The sequence below is a fragment of the Canis aureus genome, chromosome 33, assembly GCF_053574225.1.
Source record: "Canis aureus isolate CA01 chromosome 33, VMU_Caureus_v.1.0, whole genome shotgun sequence".
In the NCBI taxonomy this organism is placed as follows: Eukaryota; Metazoa; Chordata; class Mammalia; order Carnivora; family Canidae; genus Canis; species Canis aureus.
In genome coordinates this window covers 3,532,373-3,545,345 of record NC_135643.1, presented here as the reverse complement: position 1 = coordinate 3,545,345, position 12,973 = coordinate 3,532,373, and the positions used below count along the sequence as shown (strand labels likewise).

Genomic DNA, 12,973 nt, shown 5'->3' with positions numbered 1-12,973 from the left:
ACTTGCCTGAGTGAGAAATGAAAGGAACAGAACCAAAAGGATCTTCTGGAGGATGGTTATGTGGAGCAGAAAGTGGGTCTACATTCTTATCTGAGGATGCTCTCTCCTCGAGCCTGTCTGCAAAAATAAGATGAAACAAAAAAATAAAATAAAATAAAACCGGTCTTTAAAAAAAAAAGTGGTAACAGTATAAATAAAATTAAACAAAGTAACAGCCTTTTTGAAAAATATCAGATTCAGAGTTCATTTTTATAAGTATTAGGAGGTGGTCCTGAGTTTAATAGATATTTGTTGCTACAAAGGCCAGCTTAACATTATCATCTCAGTGCTAGATTTCACAAATACAATTACCTAATAAATAATGTAATTTGGTTTACTTAAATACCCAGTTATCTTTAACTTGTAAATACTGGACCTGAACTTAAACCCAGCTTACTAAACAGAGACATATGTGGCAGAATTTCTCTAAAAATACATATGGAAAAAATATTGCAAATGGTCATTTGTTCATAATATAGGCAAATCTTATTTCTCAATAGCAACTAAAAGTAATTGACTATTACATTACTGTTCCTTTCTCATATTACTTTGCAGTTAATAAATCATTCACATATATACAGATACAAAGATATATTCCTCTATTAAAAGCCTGATGACAGAGTTTATTTCATCCAATGGATATCTGAGATCTAATATGTGCCAGGCACTGTTCTAAGCAACGAGCAGACAACATCAAACAAAACAAAGAGTCTTGCCTTCTTGGAGTTTATATGTTGGCATGGAAAAACAAAAAAAAGCAATGAGTATAATGAGAAATATATACAACATGTTAAAAATAAAGCTATAGAGAAAACTGCAGTGCAAGGTAAAAGGAACTAAGGGAGTGGGCACAAGTCACAGTTATAAAGAGATTCTGATTGGTACTAGGTGAGAAAAGACTCCAAAGAGGCAACAAAGGCTACCTGGGGAAGAGCACACCAGACAGGGGAAAAGCTAGAGCAAAGGCTCTAACTAATGCAGAAGCAGGTTTGTTGTGTTTGAAGAGGAGAGCCTCTGTCTCCTAATTCCCTTAGGAGTGATTATCTTTCCTGGCTCTTAAACTGCAGATCGCAGGCGCTTGATCAGCTAGAAACATCTCGATTTTTGTAAGCTGTCTCCCTATCCTCCTATGCCTAGCAATCAAACATATACTATTAGGAACACATTCTGCTTTTTCAGGAATTTTAAGCATTCCCAGGACTATACCCTTCATGTTTAAGAAATTCTATGAGTAAACTATGCTGGTTTCATTTGAGTTCTAAGACACAAAGACACTGGATTTTGGTAAAATGCAGATTCTGACTGGACAGTTCTGGGATGGGTTCTGAGATGCTGCACTTCAACAAGCTCCCAGGTGATATGATACTGCTGATTCAAGGAGCACACTCTTGAGAAAGTGAGGCCCTAGAGTAGAGTCTACATTATCCTGAATCCACTTGATTACTATGATGGACAATTCTTTAGACACCTTTATGACAATGAACACAATTATCAGCTTTGATGGCTAAAATTAACACTGCAATATCCTCATGAAACTTTGGGTTGTCTAAAATTTTACTTAAAATTCCATTGGGAATATAATAAATGATAAATATTTTGTTAAGGCAACATATCTGACAACTGATTTATGCACAGTTTCCAAAGTCCCAAAATTTAACAGATGCTTTTCAAATCCATGACTGTAATGGGTAACAATGAAAATTCTGGTGTACAACAGAGTAAGAACAAAGGAAAGAGGAAGTGAGAAAGGACAAATGAAAGAGACTATCTCAGAGTGATAGCCACAGTATATCAATATCCCAGATCCCTTATTCTTAAAAATCAAGACAGTGTATGTAGGTACTTCGGTCTAAATTAGGACCAAACTTCCTAAACCATCTGCATCATAATTGCTACGATTACTCTATAAAATATAGTTACCTGGGCCCTACCACAAACTTAATGAATCAGATATCTGAGTGGGAGTTTGGAAATCTATACTTTAACATACTCTCCAGATTTATAAACCAGTACTGTACCAATGGTTTACAGCACATAAAAAGGCACCGTTACCACTAAGGTTATTTGAATACTCATGCACTGGTATTATTATCTCCATCAATCTATGGTTAATTCACATAAATGTAAAAGCAATACCATGGAATTAGGATAAGAGTACAAACATCATATAGGGATAAACTAATATTTTTCACTGTTTCACAAAACACAGAATTAATTTTTCCATGGAGGATTTTTGTTAAATCATCATTTCTAGAGTTCACAGATTAACCGGGGTCCCAGGGCATAAAATACAAAATAAATACACATATTAATTTTTTAAATTAATTACCTATAGTTAAAAACTAATGAAATGGTATATAGAGCTACTTTTCAAATACACAGTCACCCCTAAAAGGAATTTAAGTTCCATTTTCAAGTAACTGGTTTACATTAGAGCAAAACCTGAACTTGGCTTGTCCAATATTAAGAAACTTACCTCCTCCTGCCTTCCCAAAAGAACTGTGTTGGTGAATAAAGACAGTATCTTTTCAGGATTTTCAATTGTTACAGATGGCAAAAAATACAGAATTTAAAAATCTTAGAATCAAAATATATTCCACAATATCACGAGAAAATTAAAATACTCTAATAAGTTAATTTAGTAGCTTATATGGATAATGGCTTGAACAGCCAAAAACCTAATGAATGAATTTTATAAGTATAGTCTTCATCTGATACTCTTGAAACTATTCTAATATATTTGAAAAGTTCTGTTTTCTGTGCTGGAGGACAGCAATATATCTGAATTAGCTTAAAATGATGAGAGTTAATGCTTTACAACTAATACAGATGTTTACATCTATTTCATTCCATGGCTTCACAGAAAAAAAAAAAAACAACACATTCAGTAGAATTTGCAAAGCAGCCACAGTCTAGGTTCTTCTATTCTTCCTTTAGTTACTGTGATGCAGTTTTAAACAGAAACAATCATCAACAATTAATATTCCATCAAGCATTACTTTTAATTAATATGCAGAGCTACAAAACTATTTGAACAATTGCAAGTTAAAAAGTTTCCCAAAGCAAACATCTGTAATCTAATTAGTGTTTAATGTATTAAATTTTATCACAGATTTCTAAAGTTTACATACTAATCTGGATGTTCCGATACAAAACACAAATACAAGTTTAAACTTTAAAAATGTCTTTGAGATCAGCTTTATTAATGATGCTTAATTTTGGTTTAATGTTTGGAATTTAGGTAGAACAGGTGAAAAATTCTGAACCATAAATATTCAGTTACAAAGCAAGAATCTGGTTTAGTTTTCACATTAAATCCCTTTGCCAAGTGGCATATGGATGGACTCAACTGTTTTCTTAAAGATCACTAAAACGCAGTTTTTGTTAGCAATTACTAATATTTTAGGATTCTAAGTATGTCAAAATATATTATGATTTTTAAATCACCTTTTGGATAATATACACAAGTAAAATATTTCCTAGACAGAATGTCCTTTTTCGTTTCAATAAATAAACCATGTATCATCTTAAAAATAAAGACTCAAAAGGCAATGTAAGATTCTGAACAATCAGGACATGGGCAATGCCTATATTTTTAAGGACTATACATAAAGGTACTGAGTTTCTCACTGGAGAGCATTTCACAAATCAAATATAAATTATTTTAGAAAAGACTGGAAAACTGTTGATAAAATCTGTGCTGAGAAAAATGGTAAATCTATTCCAAATGTATCAATAATTTACTTATTTTAGAAAAGGTTTTTAAGGACAAAGGAATCAACCAGTAATGACCAAAATTAATTTTCATTACACTGTTAGTCTTCCACAGAAACTCTTAAGGTTCTTGCCTTTTGTGCTGCAGAGTAATGTAGTCCCTATTAAGTGGATCAAATATTAGATGCCTCATTGCTTGTGAGTCAAAGAGGTGCTAAAGATAACTGAATACGTAACACTTGGAAAGAAATCTTTCTAAATACTCTCTATATAAATGATTTATCCTCTTTATTAAAGACATATCACCTTTTTTGAACACCATTATTACAACTATCAATTATTAAGAAGACAGACACTTTCCATCTTCTTTCTTGCTGTCATTTCTTCTCTTGATGTTGTTTGACCACAAAGCCCCTTCTAATCTGGTCTTTTAATTGCCAGCTGAGAAATCTGTTAGCTTAGATGTAATTTTTAAATGCTGGTTAAAGGGCCATAACCTCGAGTTGGAGCCTAAAGACTTACAGAGAGTATGAGGAACAGGGAAGCAGCATTTATGGAGTCCCCTCTTTCAAGACATTATTTCATTTAATTTTCCTGACAACCTTATGAGATAAGCATCACTATGTCCACTTTATAAGTAAGGAAGGGAGACAGCAGTTAAATTACTTTCCTGAGATTACAACCTAGTTAAATGGGATTGCCAAAGATCAGAATTCATGTATGTTTTCTGGTACTAGATGCCAGTTTAAGTACATCAGCCTTGTGACAGTGAAATGATTTCAAAGCTCAGGGACCATCTAGGTGCTCTTCCAAATTGCTGAGCTGCTCCAAATCTGACCTTCAGATAAAGCTCCCCCTGTACTTCATTTGGAACTTAATATTTTCCCATAATTAACAGTGCAATAAAGTCTAAATTCTTTGGCTACACATGTGTGCACAGATACATACAAAAATTACACATTATCTGACCTTCAAGTTTGAAAGTAAATTGCTTTTTGAAAGCAAAAAGCAAAATAAATGATAACCCAATTTTTACGAAGTTATGTATACATCCCATTCTTCCCTATGCAAAGTAAATAAAACTTGATTGGATTATAAATTCTAAGGAGCTTAAAATGAATTTTTAATTATAAGTACAAAATAATGTGAATATTTTACTCATTCCATAAACTGATAAACTAAAAGGACGAGTTTTACCCAAAGAATAGAAAATACTGATTTAGTGAACACTTAGTTACTATCCTGGTCAAAACATATCGAAACATATTAAAATGACTATTTTAATTTTACACCTTTTGCTTTCAAAATAACCTTGTAAGTTAAATTGAATTGGTTAATCCCTATGCCACCTTGCCATCCCCCACCCCAAAAGAAAGAGATACTTTATTTCCTTTTTCCGGACTTGGTTTTTGGGGCTACTCAGCATAAAGTATACTAAAAATGCCAAACAAAAAAGTCGTGATTTTAAAAAACTTTCTTTAATAAAAAGATGTAAGTGGTTTTACCAAAGTTCACAAACCTTTATTAAAGGTTCAAAACTCATGTTTATATCTGCATTAATCATCAACTTAATTTTTCATAGTCATATAACCAGTATGTAAAATACAAATTTATATCCCAAACAACTATTCTTACATGAATTCAGGGCATTTATAAATTTTACATAAAATATGTATCATTTGGGAACAAAGCAATTCATCTAATAATTGTTCTCATAAAGCCAGGTACTTAAAATAGAAGCTAGGAACTATAACAAGGGACCGTTAGGAACCTCTTTTTTCACATGCAAAACAGGAAAACACATTGGGATTATGCGTGCACATGCACACCAGCACGTGCACACACACACACATAGAAGACTCTGAAACCTGAAAATTAGCTACATACTCCAGAAGTGAGCTTTTTGCTATTTTGCAACTTCCTCAAAACATTCCACACATCCCTTTTCTAAAAAAGAACTTCTAAAATACATGTGATGAGGCTTGACATATATATCAGGTAGTTTAAGAAAAGGCAATGATTCCAAGTAAAAGCATTGAGATATCTGATTCAAAGTGGAAAACAATTTATTTAACTTTTGCCATATCAGGACAACAAAGCAGCCCTTTTATGTCAGCACTCATTAAAAGGGCATTACAAAACATTAACATAATGTAGTAGCCCATGTTTTCTTTCAGGCACTTTCAAAGGGCATCTCAAACCCACCTTCTACTGAGTGTGCAAGAAAACAGAGCTGCAAAATTATTAGTAAGCAAGATACAAATGTCTCCCTTTTCATTTGAACATTAATTTTTAATGTTTTAGAGATATTCTAAATTTAACATTCAAAGATATGCAGTATTTAAGTGTTAGGAATCAGCGTATTAGCAATCTTGGGTTTAAGAGCTACTATCAAGCAAATGATTCCTAACGCATACAACAAAGTTCGATAGTGTATGTAAAAGAAGATGGCCTGATTTTTGCCCTCAAATGCACAAAAAGAATTTTCTATTTACCACCTCAAAACAGTCTTTGGCCTTGCTGAATAATTATAGAGCTGTTATTTTACTGTGAAGCAAAATAAGCCTTCAAGTGTCCCTTACTTGATCTCAGAAGGTCAAATTCTCTGTCCAACAGTTCCTCTTCTGTTAACTTGGAGAAATTATCCTCTCCAAAAGGATTCCACCCTGACATATCAGGTGGGTTACTGATGTTCTTCTGACTTGTAATATTTGCAACTGCCTCTTTATCAGCAACTGGCCTATATAATAATTAGAGAGGAAATAAAGGGGGAAAAAACATTAGAATGGAACATTCTTAAATGCCCTAGTTCATATTTTCTAAATACTTAGAAAAGCAGATCTTTTTATTATGATCAAGGCATAGATTGACGACACCACTCGGGATTTGACCTGCCTCCATATGTACCCTTGGGCAAGTTCCTTAACCTCTCTGTCTCAGCTTCCCCTTCTGCAAAACAGGAGTAACTGTACCTACCTCATAAAGTTACTGAAATCATTTAATACATATAAAGCAAAGAGAGCAGTGTCTAGAAAAAGAAATCAGCACTCAATAATTATTATGATTATCATAGTGAATAGCCCTAAAGTGCTATTTCAAACAATATCACTCTAAAATCACTCTTAAGTATGATGATCTTATGTCCTGGTTATGCTGATATACCACAACAATTTTCCTTTTGACAAAGGCATTCTCTGTATAGCTACCAAGAAAAGATGAACTGTTAGGAGTGCTTTATGAATTAGCTAAAACTAGATGAGGGTTATTTTCTACATAATAAATAATTTATGGTATTTAAAGATCTATATAGTCTGGAGCCCGAAACCATTGGTTTTATGAAAGTTATCTAATAGGCCTCTTGGCTTTTATGAGAAGGTAAGAGTCTAAAGATTTCTTAACCTAAGAACCCCTGGGTACCTCTCATTCAACCCAGCCTGGAAATACAGCATAGTCACGAGCTAATGTAACAAAGTTCTCAAGTTTGTTTTGTAATTCAGATCCAGATATTTTAACATTGATAATGGAGGGAGAATTTCTATGTGCATCTCAATTTTGCAAGCCTAGACTCATTCCCTTAAATTCACTTTCCCCTGAGAGCTTACTGCCACTGTTACCACACAGGTCTTGAAAGAGAAGACAGAAGCTGCCCATTTAATCCCCCTAGTATACCTGAGCCAAGAATGTGAAGTTTAAACACTTATTGAAAGCTAGACAAAAACATAGTAATTGACCAATAAGTAAACAGTCTTTCTTAGTAAATATAACTTAGGTATCTTAATAATAAATATAATTCAGTTTAGAACTCACTCTGGGAATGCATCAACTGCCAAAGTCTAAACCTGCGCCCCTGACAGAATCTTATCTCTAAATTTCAAAGCTACCCTAAAGGACTTCCAGAGTCCCTGAAACACAAGTAAGAGAGGCTAACACTCAAAAAGGAATATAGGCATTCTCCCTCCTGCCTGCCAGTGATCCCTTTCAGAACTTCCTGGTTCCCTATCCCTATCCTCCTCTTCATATTCCTAGGAAGGAATCATTGATTCAATGAGGTGTGTCACCTTAACCTACAGTTTAGATAGGTATTAAAATGTCCTCAAGTTCTCTGACACTTCTCCCTTCAAAGGGCATATTCCCCTGCCCTTGAATATTAAGCTAGACCTAGTGACTTGATTCCAACAAATGAAATATGGCAGAGAAGTGTCAGGGTATGATTCCTGAGACTAGATCATAAAAAGCATCACACAGGTTCTTTCTTGCTCTCTCCTTTGGACCACGCTCTTGAACAAATCAGAACAAATAATTCTTTATTCAAAACAGTCTTCAGCTTTGCAAAAGAGAATACTTAAGCAATCTTTTGGAAAGATCCATATGGCAGAGAACTGAGGCCTCCTGCCCTAAGCCATATTGAATGAGCCATATTAGAAAAAGATCCTCAATACCAGCCAAGCCTTCAACAGACCCGTAGCTCCAGGTAAACATCTTAACTGTATTCTGAGAGACTCTTCTCTGTACATGAACATACAGTTAAGGCACTCCTAAATTCCTGATCCAAAGAAAGTATGTGAGATAATAAATGTTTATCATTGCTTTAAAATGCTAAATTTGGGGATGATTTATTATGCAGCAACAAATAATTAATACAACTGGGGAATCTATCATAATAAGCAAAATAATATACACGCTGATGTTTATTTCACTATTATGTGACTACAACATGGTAATATTCTCCAATAGTCATACTAAAGCTATATTAAGTCAATGGAAGAGTAGAAATTTTAGCAGATTAAGTGGGAAAAGAAATAATCACACTAACCAAGATATTGACCCTTTCCCTTTGTCTAAGGGAAAGGTTTCTTGGTTTCTTATTTCTTTGTTTCTTATTTTCTGCTCAAATAGCTCCAATACACTTAGAGCCAAGCATTTAATTCAATTTTCACCTTCCACTGATTCAGTTATAAGCAGGAATATTTGCTTACAAATCACCTTTTAAATGAAGATATTGTACTCAACAAATCATCTTTAGTAAAGATTGATATTAAATGAGAATATTAACGCAGTAGCACTAAGGCCCCAAGAGTGACTGGAGGGTTCCTCTGGGAAGCTAGTGTACCTATTTGCCAAGTATATAACTGTTTCTACCTATGTATATACTAGATAGAATTGACATTTTTGATACTAATTAACATCAAAAGTAAAAAAAGGTTAATATAGTCTCATCGGTATCCTAAACTAAACAATATTGCACAGAAAATCTCATTTTTAATGAAGAATAAAACTATTCCACTCTTATCCGTAAGGGACTTATTTTTTAGGGATGTCTTTTTTATTAGATTACTATTTGTGCTTCACAGATTGTATTTAGTGGCTTTGTTTAAAATGTTTAATATTATTTGTTTTAATGTTATTATTTGCAATAGTGCTATTAATTTATTAAAGAAAAAAGTGCTATGTGGTAAATTGCCTACTCTATTTAGAGTAGGCAAGTAATAAATAATTTGGTGGGGATCCCTGGGTGGCTCAGCGGTTTGGCGCCTGCCTTTGGCCCAGGGCGCGATCCTGGAGTCCCGGGATCGAATCCCACGTCGGGCTCCCGGTGCATGGAGCCTGCTTCTCCCTCTGCCTGTGTCTCTGCCTCTCTCTCTCTCTCTCTCTCTCTCTCTCTATGTCTATCATGGGTAAATAAATAAATCTTTTAAATAAATAAATAAATAAATAATTCGGCAAGTATCAGTCTGGATCTTTAAACCATCCTCTGATCTTATGCCCTGCTCTGCATTTCAATTTTTGATTTAGGAAAACATTTCAATAAATTCATTTGTTTTCTCCCTCCCCCCTTCTCTCCCTTTCTCTCTCTCTCTCTCTCTCACACACACACACACACACACACACACACACACACAGGTTGGGAGGTGTACTACAGCAAACTGTATACTTTATCCCTCTCTTAATATGCTCAATGAACAAGTATGCTACTGACATCACTTTTTCTCATGCCTAAATTCTAGCCAAAGCCTGCAGATACCTTTTCCCAGCTAATGATCATATCTTGAAATAATGTTGTATGAGAACTTGAGTTCTAATAGCTACTTCCTCCTACATATCTAATAGTCATAATGGTCAAGAGACTTTTCATTGCAAAATCCTGAAGCACTCCTCAATTCAAATCTGAGTTTGAGAAAATTTACACCACAGTTCTTTAAGTTATTGTAGTGTTTTCAATATGAATTACCCATGAAAAGTAACTCTACTAACCAAGATATCTAAATAACTAAAATATACTAGGCTGTGGTAACAGTAAGCTTGCAGTGTCTTTAAAGAAAACCAAATGACACAATACTATTTTTTTTACCTCTTTAAACTAAATTAGACAATCTTTATGAATAAATATTATCAAATTAATTGAAAGTAATAATATATAAGTAGACAAATTAACGGTCTACAAGGATTATTTTTTTTAACTACTTAAGTAGCTTGTTAGGGTTTTGTTTCTATTTAAATTACAAAGAATGTCTTATCATGTAAGCCACTAATTTTCTGAGGCTTAAATGCTGCTAGCAGTATCTAGCAGCATAAGCCTCACCTACAGATAGCAACTGGCAGACCTAACTGATGGAAATGCAAAGAATAGGGATGCTCAGGGACAAGAAGAGAGAAATAGGAGAGAAAAAAGGGGGATATTGCAGAAAAATGGACTCTCAATTCAGGAGCCACTTAATGCTGCCACTCTACATTTATACCCACTTTCACAGTCATTTCTTTTGTGTTTACTGGAAAAATACTTGCCTATTGGCACTGTAAGAGGAGTCCACTAAGGTTCCAACCTGAGCTGGAAGTGATGAAGTGTAGGAAACTAAGGCAGGTGCAAACTCTTGAGGGGAGGTAAGATATTCAGGTGAAGCCTGTTGCTGGGACTGCTGATGCTGAACTAGCATTTGTTGCTGCAGGAAAGCCTGCTGGTACTGCTGCATCTAAAACAAGAAATGCCGTTACACAAACAATGCTCAGTGTCACTAAAGCACAGTCAGTATCACACCTGTTTACTATGTTCTTTCCTTTTCACACTGGCAACAAAACAGAAGCTGAAAAATAATTTATGCATGAAGAGCAGCTTGCTACCAGAATACCATAGCAAGATAAAATAAGTCTATTTAAGAAGTTGTTTAACTGCATGTATTATGGTGATCATTTGCAAAATATACAAGTATCAAATCATTAAGTTGCATCCCTGAAACGAATATACTGTTATGTCAATTGTACCTCAATTAAAAAAAAGAAAAAATTGTGAAGCTAGGCTCACTTGACAGAATTCAAAACTCCTCCTATGAATAGTTTAAGAAGAAAAAAAACCAAGAGAGTAGCTGACAGTCACTAATACAGGGTTGCTATTTAAAAAAAAAATCACACTAAATAAATAAATAAATAAATAAATAAATAAATAAATAAATAAATTTTTAAAATCACACTATTTTCTGAAACAAATGCAATTTCCCTTTGGGTTTCTTTTTTTTATTCAACAGACATGTGCCAAATGAAAGAGACATACAACAAAGGATTATGGGAAATAGATCATTTCCCTTATACTAGGACAACAGAGAAAAATACCACCAGTTAGTTACAGTGTGCCAAATTCAGGTGCTACAGTTCAGACCAATGGAAAACTGCTTTAGAAAACGTGACTGGCTTTGTTGAAAATGTGTTAATTAGCTGACTGGAGTTGATTTTGAATAACTGAATTCTGAATAATGCCATTCATACTGTGAATTCCAACACTGGAATATATTCTCAGAAAGAAGTATCTAGAAATTATGTGACACTTACCATTGTAGGATACTGAGATGCAGAAGGTTGTGGCTGATACACTGAATGCATTAAAAACTGTTGATGAAGTATCTGTTGCTGCTGCATTGCATGTTGATACTACAATGAAAACACAAAGTAATTCATCAGTATTATTCATGCCTTTTTTGTGCCATAGTTTTTTTGGTTGTGGTTTCTGTTTGTTTGTAGCTTACCATGATAACAATGATATGGGTGTTAGTAGTCCAAACACCAATGTAAAGTAACTATAGTCCATAACTGACTATAATTTATATATGCTTACTGGAATTGGCTTCAAAATTATCAACAAAACATAACAGAACCAACTAAAACCATTCCCAGAGCAGTTTAGGGATGCTCAGAAGAAAACTAAACCTAAACACATTTACCAGTTGATGAGATCCCCTGAAGTAACTTGTGTCCAAGATTCATAAATTTCCAATCTCTTCTATCTCCCCTTCAGTGATATCTTCCAGCAATCCATTGGCTTGGATTAGTTAAGCAGAACTTAACTATGTTCTGCTCTGGGTCTATCATTCAAGACCAGAGGAGAGAGACACCTATGAGAAGTGCCATGTGTTTACTGTTTACTAGGCTCAAAAATATTTCAGGAAATGATGGAAAGATGATTGTTACAAGTCATTAAATTTAAAATAGTTTAATGAAACTAGAAATTTGCAGGTTCTGATAAGGCAAAGGGCAGAAAAGAACTTAAGGACATTTTTTTCTGTCCCTTCCAACTCTAAATGTCACTCCTACACACACACACACACACACACACACACACACACACCAAGAACAACAACAACCCAGGACAACAACAACCCAGGCAAAAAACAAAAACAAAAAATTAGAACAAAAACCCAAGATAAGGTTACTTCGAAAGCCTAAATATCATCTTTCCAGCAATAACGGTATTAATCTATTTCTTAACTCAAAACATAACTTGAAAATGATAACATCTGGGACGCCTGGGTGGCTCAGCAGTTAAGCGTCTGCCTTTGGCTCAGGGAGTGATCCCAGGGGCCGGGATTGAGTCCCACATCAGGCTCCTTGCATGCAGCCTGCTTCTCCCTTTGCCTGTGTCTCTGCCTCTCTCTCTCTCTCTGTGTCTCTCATGAATAAATAAAATCTTAAAAAAAAAAAAAGAAAGAAAAGAAAATTATAACATTCATCATAAATTGCCATGTTCATTCTTAATGCCTAATGACTGAACATTTTTTTGCTTCACAAAGCCATAAAGCAACCTATTTCAACAGAATATTCTCAATATTCTAACAGAATACAAGCAAAATATCCTTTAATAATATGGAAATTGAGCAAACATCTACTTGGATCTAGCCTTTACGGTGCCCATGATATGACAGGGAATTCACTGAATTCATTCAAATAGCCACATGAA

At 34.4% G+C, this 12,973-nt stretch overlaps 1 protein-coding gene across 4 annotated transcripts in view; it reads right to left on the bottom strand.

The window, feature by feature from the left end:
* BMP2K (BMP2 inducible kinase) overlaps nucleotides 1-12,973 on the bottom strand; it is a 114,950-nt gene that overhangs the window by 21,167 nt on the left and 80,810 nt on the right. For 3 of the 4 annotated variants that reach the window (XM_077882620.1, XM_077882619.1, XM_077882622.1), the window contains 4 exons: nucleotides 11,572-11,670; nucleotides 10,537-10,721; nucleotides 6,336-6,493; nucleotides 7-117 (listed from right to left, as the gene is read on the bottom strand). In XM_077882620.1, coding sequence (XP_077738746.1) covers nucleotides 7-117; nucleotides 6,336-6,493; nucleotides 10,537-10,721; nucleotides 11,572-11,670 — 553 coding nt within the window. The remainder of the gene's footprint in view (nucleotides 1-6; nucleotides 118-6,335; nucleotides 6,494-10,536; nucleotides 10,722-11,571; nucleotides 11,671-12,973) is intronic. The other variant, XM_077882621.1, reaches the window with a different exon arrangement.